Here is an 18604-nt window from a genome sequence, read left to right on the forward strand (position 1 = left end):
CACCTTCCTTGCGTTCACGGAGACGGTCGTCTTCGCTTTTCTTCCGCCACCAGCTCGCCGCTGGGTTGTCTGGGTCTCCACGAAACAGAGTGGGATTGTCGATTCCAAACTATTTCACGATCCAGCTGTGGGACTAGCCTGGATTTTCCACGACCGCTCCCATATTTTTTCCCGAAGCACTTCTTGCTTTGAAGCTATCTAGATAACCACTTCACAAATTGTGACTATAGCCGCTATATTCATAGTCTGGCGGATAGAATTTCGATCTATCAAAAAGCGGAACCATTTCAATATATTGTAGACCAACAATTGAAAAGGTACTATCAACTTTTATAAACAAAACGTTGATTATTCTTTCCTCGCCAATCGAAGGTAAATTACCAGCATCATCAGATAGGGGAAACTTTCCACAACCTAAAGATGGTGTTAGTTTGTGTAGGCGAGCCTTGAGTCACGAGAAAAGGGTTTTCGAAATTTCGTTCGCAATAGCTGATGTACTCTTTTCTGTTGTTGGTCGGGATTTCCTCGATTGGTTCAGCTATTTCACAGCTCAATTGGTTCCCAAGATTCTATCCGCCAGATTATGAATATAGCGACTATAGTGTGACGAGATTTTGCACATGTAAACATTACACTCTAAACTAGTTTTACTCATACACAAAAGAAAGTGTTGCATTTTTTTTTTCGAGTACAATCTTTAAACATATAGTGGCGCCGGTGGTGTAGTGGTAAACGTGATTACCTTTCACCCCAAAAGGCCTGGGTTCAATCCCAGTCGGTGCCGCCGCGATTTTCTAAAGGTATAAAATTTCTGATCACGCCTTCCTTTTGAATGGAAGTAAAGCCGTTGGCTCGGCCGTAAAAAAATCAAAGAAAGAAAAATCTTTAAACGAACTTTTCAGTCTCGGAGTACTCAATATTACATGACATGCTCGTTTACGTCTCGCCTTTTATGTCAAAGATGGATTCCGTCAAGTGTAAAATTAGTTATTTCTAGGTGTGTATTTGTTTATTATGGTGGCTAATTCATTGGTCTGTTCAGGGTTAAATTATAGCTGATTTTCTTAGCGTTCTATCTGTAGCTGATTTCTTTAGCGTTCTATTATGCCGTTCAGTGCATTTTATGGCTGTCGATTACTAGCAGTCGCCTATAAAGCAATATAACTGTTATTTTTATTTGAAAATGGGGAGAAACGAGCAAAATGGGGCCCTTCCGAGGGGTTTATCAACTCTGCACACCTCAATCTGTGCCGAATGTTTTAGCTGTGCCGAAAGCTGTTCCAAACGCTGTGCCGAAGCGTAACAATCAAGTATCCGATGAATTTGGCAAACCTGGAGATTTAGTGACTTTTGTGATTGTTTGCTTGTGATTGTGCAAGAAAACGAAGCGTGATGAATTGATGTATCTAACATAAAATAACTACCGCAGCACCGAAATTCCACCCGCATAAACAAACTAGGCCAAGTAAACCAAATCTGATCCTAGATTCAGGCCATTTAACATCAACAAAACCAGGTTCCAAAGCTCAACTCCGTCGGATCCTCATAAATCCGGTAAAACGCGTTAAAGACGAGTGGTTCTACGTCCATGGCGTTAATAATGAAACAGTACCACAGCAATAACAACTGCGAGGCAGCGGTAAAGCTGTTCAATCGGCTGCAAGTGGATGATAGCTACACACCAAAATATTATTAATTTTAATAGTGATGTAATCTATGCACGCTAAAATTGAAGCATGTAAACTTCTTGTTCACGTAAACTAGCAACTTGCAAGAAATAATTCTTACAAAGATGGATGGTTGCATACAATATTTAGAATATTTCATTAAATGACTCATAAATTTAAACGATCTGTAATGTGAATTTGTGTTATATGTGACGCTCCATTTATGTGCATCATAGTGACAGAAATTTACACTACTTTTTCGAACTGTGTACCTCAAGATTAGTGGGGATTTTGAAAAAAAAAGTTGATCGATTTGCTCGAGATGGACAACTACGAGGTTCCGAATGTTGTTCTGTTGTATGGCAAGAGGAAGGTTTGAAGGGTTTATTGATCGTGTTTAGGTTGTTAAAACTATATATTGTTAGGTGTATAAAACAAACCTTAGTTTTTTTTTAAAGAAAGCCAATCTATTAAATTGTCTAAGAATGTACATTAGGGTATCATTCTGTTTATTGAAAGAATAAACAGCGTGAGCGACCGGTGGTTCCGTAGATCGCTCATCCAGGGAGGTAAGGTCCTGATTTTTATTATGCTATGTATCTGGCCACCCTGACTTATGTAAACCGTGATTACCGATATTCTTCGATGCAATCGTTGTAAATATTTACATTATTTGATAAATCTCAGGTAATCATGACATCAGTTGGTCTCTTTTCTTCATTCATATTGTTTTCAATAATCAAACATCATGATTACCTGGGTTTTTTCAAAAAAGGTAAATATTTACATTGTTTGCACCAAAGAATTGTGGCTATTGGAAACGCCAAGCAAGTGTTGGTCGCAAAAGTGGAGTACCCAGAACGTGACCAAGTTATTTCTGTTGCTGGTATTTATCATCACACTTTAATAAAGCAGGGAATTGGACGAAGTTCTGGCTGCAAGAGAGATCCGAGCAAAGTATATGTTTGTCTTCTAATCCGGAAACTGATCGTCTAGTCCAATGGATTTATTAATTTTGTCCTGAAGATCAACGGCTGACAACAAAGTGTGAAACCTTTGCAACTATTGGAAAAACGTCAGCAAAAACAGTGATGCCGCTTTATATTATATTTTTGTCATACTTGTCAAAGTGTGCGCTAATGATCCGATCAGTGTGCCGTTATGTGTTTCGGCACAGTGTGCAGAGTTGATTACCCCTTTCCAGGGGGCGACCCCGGCGTAGTGGTTAACATCCATACCTCTCACGCCAAAGTCACGAGTTCAAATCTCACCCCCGGACAAGTCACAAATGACCCAAGTGACTATAATAAAAAAAAAAAAATTACCCCTTAATCATTGAATTCAACGGATTTTTTTACATAAGAACAGGTATCTCAAACTTCCTGATAGCAGCGGCACTAAATAAAAGCGGTTCTGGGTCAGTGTGATTGGAATGACGCGAGTTTTTTCTACAAGTTTGGAACACTCAACCGAGTGCAAAAAGCAAACAGAATTTGCAATGTTCCACCGCATGAACAGATTATGTAATGTGATTAGATTAGATTTCTATATTAAAGAGAATTTCAGCCGCTTTAAAGGTTTTTTTTTTTAATAATCTTATTATTTTGTTATATTTACTAAATTTTCGGACAAAGTTTGGATCCCCAAATACACTAGAAAATCATTTCAAACATATTTATTCTGGAAAAACTTGCTTATACGCTACAGTTCATTGTAAGAACTGCCATTACATTTTTTGGTAAAAAAAAAAACATGCGGAGGATGTAACAAATCCACCCTTACATTGGATGTTCATGCCATTTGTTTTGCGTGAACTGTAGACTTTCCGGAGAAAAAGTTTTGGATTAAAGACGAAGGGAAGACCAATGTATTGGAGGTAGAAAACGTTTGAAAAAATTAACTCTTTCCCGCCCATGGTTACTGTGCCTTTTTAGACATTGTGAGCTATAACTTTCTGAAATTAGAACAGATTTTTGTAAAAATATTACCTGTATTATTCTTTTATCGGAAGAAAATCCATAGTTGTTCCAGCAGCAGTCGATTTTTTTTATTTCGATGTGAACCACGCGATAGCCTATTTTCTAGACTCGCTATTAGGTATATAGTTGCTCTTTGTTCGTTGCTAGCAGTTCGGTGCCTTTTGTTGCTACGGTGCAAGATGTGTGAAATAAAAACCACCATCAAGTTTAGCTTCAGCCATGGTGATGCTAAATCAAACATCGTAGAGATTGTAAATTTCGCCAAAGCACTCGACGCGGATCCGGCTGAAATTGAAGCTGTTTATCGCATTGGTGAGGAAAGGGGAGTCTTCATGAAGTTCAAATCAGAAGAAACGATGCTCCATGCTCTGACATATAATTCAGAGGATTTAATCTTCCATTATGCGAATGGAACGACGACAAAGGTACGCATGTCGCATGCTAGTGAATTCATCCAATATATGCGTGTGTATGACTTGCCACCAGAGGTACCCGACAGCGAGCTGGATAAAGTGCTGGGGAAATATGGAAAAATTAAACGCATCACCCGGGAGAAATTTCCAACTGATCTGTGCCATGAGGTATATACAGGGATACGCGGTATATATATATGGATGTGAAGAAGGAAATCCCCACATCATTACATTTCTTCAATCGCTAAGGAAATATATTTTATGATGGCAACAAAGATAAATGTTTTCTGTGCAAGGCGGACGGACACCGGAAGCTTTCATGTCCCAAGCGGAAGGCTCGGAAGGAACCGGAGAAGCAACTTAAGGAAAAAGGAAAGCAGCAAAGTGAAAGAAAACAAAACAGCAGCAGTACGTATGCTGGTGTAGTGGTGGAAGGTGCGTCGTTAGTCATTAGCGACAAGGAAACGGACACGGGGTCGAAGATGTTGGATGAAAATAACGAAATGGACGTGACGACCCCGACGACCGACGAGAGTAGCGGAGAGCATGCAACGGGAAACGACGTTCAGAAGCAGCAGCAGCGATCACAATTCGGGTTTAATGAAAATTAGGAACAAATTCGGAAAAGAAAGAAGTTGCGTGCAACGGGAGAAGATCGCTTTGTCACCGCTTCGATCGCCACCCAGGAAAATCCTGTAATAAAATGCATTTTTATATTTATTTTTTTGTATTTTGAGTACCAAAATTGGTATTTCATGTTACTCGGCTCCGCTATGTTATTTTTATAACATTTGAGCCTGCCAAACAAACGAAACGAAAAAAATGCAGGCCAATATCTCAAGACACTCCAGAGATACTGGTTTTTAAAATTGACACTCTGGGCGGGAAAGGGTTGAGGGAGTTGCGGGCACAGCTGAAAGCAAATGCAAAAACTCAATTAGTCGTCCAGGAAAAATAAGAAGAACTAATAAATAACGTATGTATCTTATAAATATTTGTGGCTAACGGCGCCGACGGTGTAGTGGTAAGCGTGATTACCTCTCACCCCAGCAGGAGTTCAATCCCAGTCGGCGCCGCCGGGATGTTCTGAGGCATAACATCTCTGATCACGCCTTTCTTCGGATGGGAAGTAAAGCCGTTGGTCCCCGGTTCATGAGTTGATGAGTCGATAGGTAGGGTCCAGGTGTGGGAGCTGCCTTCCTGGCACGTCAGTAGCATTGGTGCTCAGCACGGAAAACAAGATCGACGAAAAAAACAAACCAAAGGAAAATATTTGTGTCGCCTCTTTCTTCCCTACAGGCAGTTTTTATAGAACGTGATTGTAAACAACAAAACAAAAAGAGACGTCAAATTCACATTTTCAAAACATAGCAAGAACGAGAACTGTGCGAAGATAGTGTAATTAGTTGTAGCAAGCATGCAAATAGTTTAAAAGTTTTTTTTATAGAAATAAACAATCATCATAAAACAATGATAGAAAGAATATAAAAAATGCAGAAAGCATACAAAAAATAGGAAAAATAATGCTTCAAGTAGATTTTATTTTGATAAAGATCGAGAGAAAAAACAAACTTTACAAATTAATGCCTAATTCTGTTTCGTAGACACCGTCAAGTAGAAGCACAAGTATGCTTGCTATCTTGTGACTTCTGTAAACATGAATAAATTAAATTTATTTTCAATCAAAACCTACGAATGAAACTAATCAAGTTTGCTATCTAAGACTCTAGCTAGCACTAGCTATTAGATGGCATGACATTCAATGCTAGGTACAAGCTTGCAGATCATTGCTTGTTATTGTTTCTACAGCATCAAATAACCAATTCATTATCTTAGAAAAAAATCAACATGAACAGCAAAACCACCGCATTCTTACCATCCGCAGTGGATGGCAATAACCGGATGACGGACAAAATTCAAATCAACAACGGGCCCTTGCATTTTGCCAAGCAAACCGAGTGCAGCTTACCTTATCGTGGATCTCCTCCAATCGTTTATCTATTTTAAGCTTGCTCTCCTTCCGGAATACGGACACTATTTGTCCGGTCGACGTTGAAACGGAAGAAGCAACCGTGACTGGTACAGTGTACAATGACGGAGTCGCTACAATGGAGGGAGTGGCTAAATTACTATTCGCCACCGGTTCTCTCGTCCGTTGTTGTGCGGTAGTGGTACTTGTAGTTGTTTTCGATGGTCGCGGATGTGTTTTTCCTGTTGGTCTCCCTACTGCCAAATGTTGTAATTTATTCGCATTCACGGCGCACAAATGGAATTCCAAATTATGGAGGAAAATTTCACCGCTTTTCAGCACGTTGGCCAGCATTTTGCCGTTGTTGGAGAGTCGGAATTTATAGCATTTGCTTTCCGGACTGTGAACTACGAAGCTTTTGCAACCGTCCTCCAAATTCATTAGCAACAAATCACTCTCAACTGTTTTAACTGCCATCACAAACTCGGCCTGAGAGTGTGGATGCTGTTCTACGTGTACGATTTCGAAATGCGTAATGAACAAACTAGAAAGTGCTACTATTTTGCATATCTGCCAGGCATCACAAGCAAGTATAATCAAAGAATTGTCCATACAATTAAGCAGGAGAAACTTTCCGCTACGGGTAAATTGAGCCGATTTCACATACCCTTTGGTACGTCCATCATCAGTCATGCTTTGGACTACTCGCTCAACTTCACGCTTGGATTCGTCCTGACTTTCACAGATAGTTCCATCGCACATAATAGTTCCCATTTGAAACTTTTTCAAGTAGTTGGTTCTCATCTTGTTCAGGTTCAACTCTTTGGCTAGTCTGAAATCAGTGGTCCAGAGCCTGAGCATTCCGTCCAGTCCACAACCTAGCAATAGATCCGTCTTTGGAACCCACTGTAGCTGTTCAATGCGCTTCATTGAATCTGCTGTCCCGTAATTCAATTGATGCATTTCGAAGAAATTTCGCACATCGAACAACTTGGCGCATCCGACCGCCGTTACTAGGAACATCGGTAAGGCGATTTTGCTCGATTTAGCTTTCTGTTGATTCTCAATGCCGGATGAGTTGGTCGGTTTTGCAGAGTACTTTGCGTCCTGTTTTTGCTGCGGATGCGAGTGTGGATGTGGATATTGTTGATGTTTTCCGTGCCAAGACGGAAAGGATATCCGCTCGATTCGTGCATTGTGAGCTTTTAAGCGCATTAGTTCATTGCCGGTGTCTGTGGGCGAGAAACAACAGAAATGCAATTACATAAAGAGCCATTCGCAGCCAATTCTGAACGCATGCACGCATGCAGCGTCCGCAAACATTAGTTCGGACTCATACTTTGAGTTATTTCATGCATCTCAATCGCGTGGGGAACAACTACTATACTACTAGTGTACCTTCTCAAAATATACCCTTTACGCAACTCTAAAAAGGCAAGGAGTCATGAAAATTATGCAACGCTGATTTTATTTACGGAAAACTCAAATTATGCAAATTACCATACATAACAAAATAAACCATCTTCTGTTTCCAAATGATAGGGATGTACCCAATGCATCGTCGATGTAGCTACGAGATAATTTTTGATAATATCCTAGTTTGGAACTGAAAATCCCAGCCCTTTGGTTCAATGAGGTTTAGGGCGCGTTCTGCCAGGTTGGTCGAGCGGATTTCATGTGTGAGTAAGTAATGTTTGTTTTGTTTTTTTCTTTATTTTAGAGATTTTTAGCCTGAGGCAGTAAGTAATGAGTAATTATGTGTAATGCACTGTAAAGCTGCGTTTCATGTTTCATCACATGTAGTTCCAAAGAGCCTGAACGAAATGTGGTGCTTGCGACGAGCACTTGAAGATACGATATGACGGAGCATTGATACTAATTGTATAAAACACAAGTAAATTCTTTCAGAAATTAGTTACTATAACATTATTGAAAAATGTTATGAAACTGAAACTGCTTTTGAACGGACTCTATTATTTCTTCGTGTGTGATTGAAAAAGGAGACCAAACTATGCTGCGATCTGGTTTCCTAAAGTGATTGTTTTATCGGGTAGGATTCGTTTTCTACTAATGGTAATTGAGTTACATTTTGACGTAGGACTACGTCTTTTATTTCTATACTGGGGGTACACTTTGTGAAAACCGAAAATGGAACATGAAACAAATTACGAAAGATTTTGAACATAAATAACTCAGCTGCTTCTGGACAAATTTCAATAATTTTAACACCAATCGATCATAAATCTTCCGACGCATCTATAATATTGCTTTCGAATGATGATTTTTAACGTGAAAGTATTAAAAAAAGTGGTAATGTCAAGCATTTTCCAATGTACAAATAAAAAGTTATAATGTTATCACTGTTTTCATGAAATAAACGTTCTTCCCAAACCCAGTCCTCATAATCGAGTACCACTTGGTTGCATATCATTCTGCTTTAACCTGAAAAGATATAAAAGAGCGCTGCTGTATGGCATTAGCTCATGATGATTCTCTGCTTGAACGTCAAGCAGTACAGTTCGGTCTTTGTTCGCTCTGTCGAGTTGTTCGATTAACCTATAGTTTGTTACAAACGTTCGCAGATATACTGCACGTCGCTTCGTCAGTAGTTTCGGTCGCATCGCGTGATGGGAAGACAGCGCTCCCGGAGCAGACTTCGTGACCAACCGGAGAAGAAAAACAGTGGTGAGGGTAGCTCGGTACCTACCTCAAATAGGTACGCTACTCTTCCCACCGATGTTGGAAGAAGAATCAAGGACAGTCCGATGATACGAGCGGACGCGACGATGTTACCGCGAAGAACGCCAGCAACATCGGTGATTTCGGCGACGCCGTCGAAACCGAGAATTCTGCCGGCCCGAGTGCGGTGAAAATCAAGCTTCCTCCACTGGTGGTGAAGCAAGTACCACTCAACACGCTGATTGGCGATCTCTCATCGCTGGGCGTTGCAGCTGAGTTTAAGCTCGGCAGGATCGGCACCAAGGTGATGCTGCGAACAAAAGCGGAGTACGAAGTGGCCGTGAAATATCTGAAGGATTCCAAGGCGGAATTCTTCACGCACGACATCCCCGGTGAGAAGCTTTTCAAGGTAGTCATCAGGGGTCTACCAAACTTCGACCCCAAGATGATCGAAGCTGAAATCAACCGGTACAAGCTAGCCCCAATCGCTGTATTCCGAATGACAAGGAGAGACGAAAACGTGAAGACGTACCCGGATTGCCTCTTCCTGGTGCACTTCCAGAAAGGGACGGTGACTCTCAATGCGCTGCAAGCCATCCGATCGATCTACTCCATCATCGTACGATGGGAGCCATACCGTGGCGGCCATCGTGACGTAACGCAGTGCCAGCGGTGCCTCAATTTTGGACACGGTACCCGCAACTGCAACATCAAGCCACGCTGCAGCAACTGCGCTCAAGAACACGCCACTTCCAACTGCCCTGCGGATGGAGCCGTGGCGTTAAAATGCGCCAACTGTGGTGGTGGACATCAAGGTTCCGACAGACAGTGCTCCAAACGCGAGGACTTCAAACGCATCCGAAAACAGGTGGCAACTAACAACCAACCAGGACGCAAGGACGGCATTTCGGACGGAGGATTTTCCACCTCTTCGTGCTCCTCAGCAAAGGCAAGCGAATTCGCGGGTGCATCCCGCTCAAGCAACTTTCGGTGATTCTGCTGGCCAAAACTCTCCATCCCCCCCTGGATTCTGGAGACAACCAACAGCGCAAAACAACAACCCCGATCTGTTCTCAGCGGATGAACTGATGGAAATTTTCGTCAACATGTCCGGTGCTCTTCGTAAGTGCCGCAATAAGCCCGAACAGATCCAAGTGTTCGGTAAGTTCATCATCCAGTATTTGAGATTGAGCTTGGCGACTTCCTCCACAAGCACAGCATCGACGTGGGCATTCTAACCGAGACCCATCTAAAGTCCGGCGACAGCTTCTGGTTGCCTGACCACAACATTATCCGGCTTGATCGCACCAGCTCCAGGGGGGGTGGTGTTGCGGTCGTCGTCAAGAAAGGAATAAAATACCACACTCTGTCCCATATTCGCACCTCTATCATCGAGGCCCTTGGTGTGGAGGTGGAGTCGTCGACTGCATACGTTCAGTTCATCGCCGTCTACTGCCCTCGACAGTGTGCCGCCAGCAGTGGACTAGCGGCTAAATTTAAGAAGGGCCTGTCCACCATCACCCGTACCGGTTCCCGCTTCGTAGTTGGAGGAGATCTGAATGCTCGCCATGAGGCCTGGCGGAACTACCAGCAGAACCAGAACGGTCGTCTCCTGTTCGACCACTTACAGCATGGGTTGTACTCCGTTTGGTTTTCGGATGAATCAACATTCATCTCACCGGCGGGCAACCCATCGACGCTAGACCTGTTCCTGACACATATCGGCTTGTCCAAGCCGGTAGCCTTGAACGAAATCAGCTCCGACCACCAACCGGTGGTGGCTGAACTGGGCTGCAACGTGTCAGTTCCTGTGAGGGGTAAGTTTATTGCCATTGATTCCCACACCCAACTTTTGATTCGCCTGAGAAATGTTCGTAGACGCCAGTTTCAGAGGACTGGAGATCTGGGCAAAAAACGTGAAATGGCTGATCTGAACAGACAGATTGCTTCCAGAATGGACTCACTCCGAAATGAAAGTTTCGGGCGTGTTGTCCAGAATCTGGACGACCGCTCCAGACCATTCTGGAAGGTAGCCAAGGTCCTGAAAACTCATCCCAAACCCATTCCACCTCTCAGAGTCGAAAATGATGACGATCGGCTTTTAATCACCCCACAGGAGAAAGCAAATGCGATCGGCAAGCATGTCGCTTCATCGCATTTGCTTGGCTCGAATATCCAAAGTCCGCTCGAAGATCAGGTTACGCAATGCGTTCAACACCTTGATGCGCCTCCCCTTGTGTCGTGCCTCCGATGGATATGATTACAGTACAACAGATTTGCTCAGCGCTGAAATGCACCAAGAACATGAAGGCCCCCGGGTTTGACGGTATATTCAACTTGATCTTGAAGAGACTCAGCATGAAAGTGCAGTCTCTTCTAACCGCTATCTTCAACAGATGCTTGGATCTGCACTACTTTCCAAGCATCTGGAAAGTAGCAAAAATTATACCAATCCGCAAGCCCGGTAAGGATCCAACATTGCCTTCAAGCTACAGACCAATCAGCCTCCTTTCAGCGCTGAGCAATTTGTTCGAGAAACTCATTCTCAATCGTTTGCACACGTTTGTCGAGGAAAACAACATTCTCCTTCCGGAACAGTTTGGATTCAGAAAGGGGCACTCCACCAATCATCAGCTAGTACGGGTGATGAATAACATCCGAAGTAACAAAGCTGTATCCAAGTCCACAGCCATGGCCTTGTTAGACGTTGAAAGGCGTTTGACAATGTTTGGCATGATGGACTTGTGTACAAGCTTTGTAACTTCAACTTTCCTTTACATCTGGTTAAAATCACCCGTAACTACCTCCAGCAAAGGTCGTTTAAGGTATCGTTGAATGGTTGTCTTTCAGACACGTTTTCCATCCCAGCAGGTGTCCCGGAAGGCATTCTGCTGGGCCCCTTGCTTTACAGCATTTATACTTGCGACATTCCTCCCCTCGGTGACGGTTGCGTGTTTTTCCTGTTCGCAGATGATACCGCAATAGCCGTCAAAGGAAGGATGCCTCGCGAAATAACGAACAAACTTCAACGATGCCTTAACGCCTTTGCTGATTATGCCACCACGTGGAAAATCAAAATCAATGCCTCCAAAACACAAGCGATCATGTTCCTCCATCGGCAATCGCCCAAACTAAAACCGGCTCCATCTTGTACTGTAATCATGGATGGCACAAGGGTTGAGTTGTCTGCCGAAGTAACCTATCTCGGGATGTTGTTTGATGAAAAGCTGCTCTTCCGTTCGCATGTAGAGAAAACTGTAGTCAAGTGTTCTGCCTTGGTTGAGTCTCTATATCCGCTGATTTGCCGCAGATCCCGCCTCTCAAGTGTGAATAAACTGGCTATCTACAAACAAATCATAGCACCTGCGATCCTCTACGCAGCTTCGGTGTGGGAATCATGTGCACAGACTCACAGGAACAAAATCCAAGTCGCTTATAATAGAGTGCTGAGGATGGTTCTTGATCGTCCTTTCGACACTAGAATAACAAATTTACATGAAGAGGCAGGCATTGCCAAAATAGATTCCAGAATTAACGAAATTAAGACTAAATTTGCACAAAAATTTAATTTATCAGAACATGCTTTGATAAGCAATTTGTATATAGTAGATTAGATGTAGTTGTAGGTTAGTTATAGTTGTAAATAGTAGTTATAAGTAGTCTCCTTTTTCAAATTTAAAACAAACCAATCCCACCAAGGTGGTCATTCTTAAAACAGGCCTGATAGGACTAGGAACTGTATTTAATAATAATTGAAATTTCAAAGGAACTAAAGTTGAAAAGACGCTTCTGTGTCACTTGATAAGTTATACATGTAAACCACACAAATTCAAGAAATATAGATCATTTAAAGTAAAAAAAGGCATTAGTTCATTTTCGCTTCGGACGGCGTGGTGAACAGCAATAGCAGCAGTAGGAAGGTGGTGGCTAGTCCACTCCTTCACACCCAACAAGCAACAATTGACTGGTCGTGGCAAAGGAGGAAAAGGTCTGGTAAAGGAGGTACCAAGCGTCTTCGCAAAGTTCTTCGAGATAACCGCCATCGGTCGTCTGGTTCGCCGTGGTGGTGTCAAACGTATCTCCGGTCTGATCTGCGCGGTGTGCTGAAGGTGTTCCTGGAAAATGAGGTCCGTGATGCTGTCACTGTCACCTACACTAAACACGCCAAGCGTAAGTGGCCATGGATGTCCTCTTCAATAAAACTAATAATTTCCGGTGGAAACTTTTGCTTGAATCGTGTAAGAAAACGTGTTTGCAAACTAACTGTTATTATTTCGGTATGGATCGGAGATGTTTTCATGGAAAATTATGCATAACAAGTTTGCACCCAGCCGGCGCCGGTGGTGTAGAGGTAAGCGTGACTGCTTTCTAACATCCCAATGGGTCTGGGTTCAATCCCAGTCGAGGTCGGTGGGATTTTTCTGAGGCATAAAAATCTCTGGTCACGTCTTTCTTCGGAAGGGAAGTAAAGCCGTTGGTCCCGGCCCATGTGTGTTGAATGGGTGCGATATCCTACGCAGGTGTGGAAGCTGCCTTCCTGCACATTCGATTGCCGTCAATGGATGGCAATCGATGTCCGTCGGTGATTGGCACTAGATTGCGGAACAGAGACCGACGTTAAATAAAGGAAAAGAAGTTTGCACCCACAGGTAGAGGTTTCCTCCTGCGCAGTTGCATGAAAGTGGAAATTAAGTGAATTTACTTAGAAAAGATTGTATCATGCTGGTGATAATGGAGAAATGGTTGTATAGGACGCCAATATTCAATAAATGTTCATTTTGGCCTTTTTAGGTAAACATATTGATACTAACAATTTTCGACGGAAAACGCAACGGAACATGATTTACTCAACACGCACCATACTATAAAATGGTGCTCGATGGTTTATAAAGTGATAACAAGATGACAAATCATCTTTATTTTGAGTAATTGAGCAATTTACTTCTGTTTACATCATATGTACGATGCAGCATTGATGGAGCTGTGAAATGAAATGAATATATCTTATGAAAGTTCATCTGGAAAAGTCAAAGCTGCACATCAGTCTGATCGTGAAAACATTTTCTTCTTCAATTCGAATGTTATATTGAAAGGATTTTACGCAAACTTGATGAAAATTATGATTTAATGCTAATTTTCACGAATTTTATATGCAGTCTGTCAACATTATCATCATCATACAGTGACGACATCTGCGTCGAGCTTTTACGGCAATCTCCCAATGTATTGAATGTGTTTTTAAGCAGCTGGCCGTGCTGCCAGTTTAAGGTTTATAATCATAGTTTCGTCAATTGACGTTTCGTATCTCGTGAAATGTGCACGTATACAACATAAAGTAAACGCTTTTATCATACGTCCTAATATCTTATTCTTCCATAATATAATAAAACATTTTTTAGCCAAAATGAATGGAAGGCACCCTTTGGAAATATGCATCCTATTAGCTAGCATATACATTGAAAAATATTTTTACTTGCAATTTGTTAATTATTTTTTCAAAATCATGGCTAGAAGACTGAGGAAAAATTATCGTGACTGACATGTTTTATTTTCACATGTATTGCATATTTTGCTCCCAATTAGAATCCCAGCAAAATAATTTTGTCACATCACAAAATTTTCACACCGTTTTCATACATTGATTCATTTTGTTGCAACAGTTTCCAGTAGCTAGGGGGCATTCCAAGGTGGCGTATCGAATAATCGGGTTGTTTACCTGTTATTATCTTTGTACTTTGACGTGTGAACATATGTTTTCAACTGTCATATATTTTCACATTACTGGAGTCCTTTTTGATTGGGTCGTATGTAACAAACGTAAACAAATTCACATTTTAATGCTACCAGACTCTACTCTGCTTACTCTTCCTAAAGGCAAAATTTGGGCCCGCTAATTCATTTCTGTTTCATTTTCTCATCAAAAATCTATTCGTCGTATGTGCCAACTGACCAAAACATAGCTCAATGTTACATACGACACCTAACTTCTATGGGGGTGTCAATCGTGTAACAAAGTTGACAGAAGCGTAAAAACTGTACAAAAGACCTGTTGTTTTTTCCTAATAAAAGTGCAAATTTACCAAATATTCAATGTAAAACGGTTGTGGGTGGTCTATAAAATGATAACTACGCTTTTTGTGAGTACTTACTCATAATAATGCATTTTTAAACCGCTTTAAAGCGCACGGTCGAATGTAAAAACACGGCATGCAAAAGGTCGTAACATATTGATTGGTTAAACAACGTTTGTTTTTCAACAGGAACACTCTCAATACCTTACTAAGTTGATAGCAACACTCCTGAGATGTTAGTTAATGGGAATTTTGAAAGAATTATCCATCTAATTGAAAATAGAAACAATTTTTTGTTCACCAAACCAAAATACCCCGTCGACCCAATCTAAAAGGACTCTAATTTAGTCTAAAAACCAAGGCAACCGGCAATATGAGTCAGAATAAACGCATAACAGTATCCCAGCTTGCTGTGATGAATTACCACTCTTTACACCTATGGTGAAATTACATAAGCATCTATCATTCTGTGCGTGAAACATGGCAAACCTTGTCTTATCTTTTCACTCCACCGAAAACTCCCATAAGAAACTGCCCATTTTTGCGTGAAGATACGTTGTCTCGACAGTGCCGTCAACGCCAAATGGTGTTTCATTGTTGTTTCGACCGTTTCGACAGTTCACGTGTTTGGATGTTTCGGATTCAATTGTCTTAAAATGTCTGCTCTTGATTATTTAATACTATAAGGATGTGAGAATTAGTATTTGATTGCCGGTGGTGAATTAATTCAACGCAATGTAAGCTCGGAAGATGAATTTCCTGGTTTTGAGGTAAACGACGAGCAGTTTCCGGGTAAGAAATCTCCGGAATCATGAATGCACAGCATGAAATCTGTAGAAGACCCTGAGCAAAATACACGGAAGCTTTTCCTTAACATTTCTTGAAGACTGGTAGGTACGTAGCTGAAAAGTACGCTAACGTTTTTACGTACTACGGGATAGGACACGGAATGCTAAATAAATTACTTTTCTTTAGCATTTCTTGACCCAGTACGCAGTTCAAAAGAAATCAGTAAAGGAAAGATTTGTTTTTCCTTGATTTGTTTTTCGTTGATCTTGTTTTCCTTGCTGAGCACCAATGCTTCCGACGCCAGGGAGGCAGCTCCCAAATCTGGACCCTACATATCGACCCATCAACTCATGAACCATCAACTCACTATCCAGCATTTTACAATCGCTTATGACCACCGCAATCTGGCTGAGTTTCTCGTAGGGAACATAAGATTTGAAGTTTAGCTTGTGTTGTTTGACGTGTAAACGATCAAATTTGAACATTTACCAGTCAAACGACCCAACCCAAACGTCAATTCATGTGTTCCCTACCAAAAACTCAGCCAGATTGTGGCGGCCATAAGCGCTCGTAAAATGCTGGATACCACCGGCGCCGCTAGTAAAGGAAAGATCGATTACATTAGTATCGTGATTCTGAATGATGAAATTTCACTTTCCTTGCGGAATGATGAGTTGATCAATCCTTTTCAGCCGGCTACCAGGCTTTAAGCCAGGATAAGTTCATTTGTTTATATCATGGCTTCACCGGTGCTAGCCCGGTCTATACGCCTCTGGCAGTTTTTGATCAAATTCCAAAGGAATTGTATACCTCGGTTGACCGGAAGAGCGCCCCGGAAGAATGTAAAATCAAAAAGAAGTCGAAATTCCCCAAAAAAATTCTTGTCTGGCACGCAATCTGCAGTTGCGGGCTGAAAAGCCAAACTTTCGTTACATATGGGACCATGAATCAGCAAATTTACCAGAAGGAGTGCCTACGGAAGCGACTACTACCTTCTATAGGGCAGCATGAGGTGGATTTCCTATTCTGGTTGGACTTGGCAATACTCCGGAACTAAGGCCAATAGAGAAAAACTGGTCAATTGTGAGTCAGGCTTGCCTAAACTCCTCAAACTCAGATTATGCCGTTTAGATGCTCATTTATCGTGAGCTATTTCATCCCTAACATATAAAGAGCAATGATGTCAAATCCAAAGAGCGCAAAAGAGCTCGAGCTCAGATTGATGCTCAAGCTGGACTTCCACAAACACGCATCACGATGAGCGATGCGGGGTCGTTCTTGGGTGAGGAATGATTTACATCGGCTCTGCTCACCAAACAACATTTTGAACTTCGGGATGGACTCGGTAAAACGGTGAGCTTCGTTATGCTTTCGGAGAGAGCACGCACGGCCTTTGATTGCTACACGGTTCTTTCATTCAATATTATGATACACAACAACACAACAATACATTCAATGGACTATAGGACAGTTCCCAGATAACGTAACATTTTAAGAGATTGATGTTTTTTAAACTTGGGGACCACTTTTTGGGTTACTCAAACTCAGTCACAATAATCTTTGATCGTTTTTTTTTCCGCTAAGTGCTTTATGAGTGGATATACGAAATTATATTTCTGACGAAACTAGTAAAAGTACTAATTACTACGTTTATGAATAATCCCTTGGTGGTGTTTCCGTATTCTCCTGTTGCCTTTTAACATGTTCATTCATTCAATTCGCTACTCTCGCTGCACACACGGTAGCTCGGAAATCTTTCTGGACCAACAATTGAAATAGGCTGAACAACCCAACGTAAGCAATGGTTGTAAACAAATAATTCTCGAGAATCAAAACACTACCACGTAAATTAAAATTGACATTAGATAAAGGAAGTTTGCTCTATCAGATGATGGTATTATATTGTTTGGATGTGCTTTGATTTTCGAGGAATTTGTGTTAAAAACAATTGTTTACGTTTGGTTGTTCCGTCTATTTCAATTGTTGGTGTAGCGTTGTCGCATGTCGTTGTTGATGTCGCAGAAACGCAAATCAAATTTTGGTACGGCTCTGTTCTTCAACAAGTTAGGAGATTCAGTAGATGGTGAATTAAAGTGTAAATCTTGTGAGAAAAAAATTAAAACAAAACACAACTTCAATTTGAAAAGAAATTTAAATCAATGTTAATTGAAACGTTATTCAATGAACGTGTGATAATTATCACGCGTTCATCGATTAACATTTTAAATAATCAGCTGGGTAAAAAATGCATTTACTCTACCTCAAAATTCAGCACAGCATTAAATTTGCAATGTGCAACTCATACATAGGGTTACCGTATGGTATCCCAAGAGAGGACATGTCCTCCTTTTTCAATAATTTTTCTACATATTTAATTACATATAACATATTTTAACATATTCATAAAATTGTTTTCAAAGAGCGTTGTTTGCTGAGCTTATTTGTTTAATTATGACTCAACCTCATCTTATCTAGCAAATTCCATTCGATAGTGGTACTAGGAGTATACTACAGCTGTCAACCCCCCTACATTTATAGGCTGCGATTCATTTGGTGAATTTTAACTTATATTAGACAGATGGAAAATGTTCAAATAAACCTGCTATTCTACCAGACTTATTTCGAACAAAGCAGGAATCGAATTTGACAAACAATTTCTCGAAAATTGGACAACAACAGAGGGATTTTCAAACATTATAATTTATTTTAAAAATATTTGATATTTCGAAAATAAATTATAATGTTCGAAAGTCTCTCTGTTGTTGATCGTGTGATTTTCGAGAAGGTGTTTGTCAAAATTGATTCCTGGTTTGCCAGAAATAAGTCTGGTACAATAGCAGGTTTTCAACGGTGCCGGTGGTGTAGTGGTAAGCGTGATTACCTCTCACCCCAGCAGGCCTGGGTTCAATCCCAGTCGGCGGCGCCGGGATGTTCTGAGGCATAACATCTCTGATCACGCCTTCCTTCGGATGGGAAGTAAAGCCGTTGGTCCCCGGTTCATGAGTTGATGGGTCGATAGGTAGGGTCTAGGTGTGGG

General features: G+C 41.4%; 1 protein-coding gene across 1 annotated transcript in view; it reads right to left on the bottom strand.

Moving 5' to 3' along the window:
- LOC135700568 (TBC1 domain family member 31) overlaps positions 1 to 18604 on the bottom strand; it is a 48740-nt gene that overhangs the window by 18621 nt on the left and 11515 nt on the right. The window contains exon 4 of the mRNA XM_065221096.1: positions 6029 to 7260. Coding sequence (XP_065077168.1) covers positions 6029 to 7260 — 1232 coding nt within the window. The remainder of the gene's footprint in view (positions 1 to 6028; positions 7261 to 18604) is intronic.

The sequence above is a fragment of the Ochlerotatus camptorhynchus genome, unplaced genomic scaffold, assembly GCF_037179485.1.
Source record: "Ochlerotatus camptorhynchus isolate MF236.1 unplaced genomic scaffold, CSIRO-AGI_Acam_v1.1 ptg000139l, whole genome shotgun sequence".
Classification (NCBI taxonomy): domain Eukaryota; kingdom Metazoa; phylum Arthropoda; class Insecta; order Diptera; family Culicidae; genus Ochlerotatus; species Ochlerotatus camptorhynchus.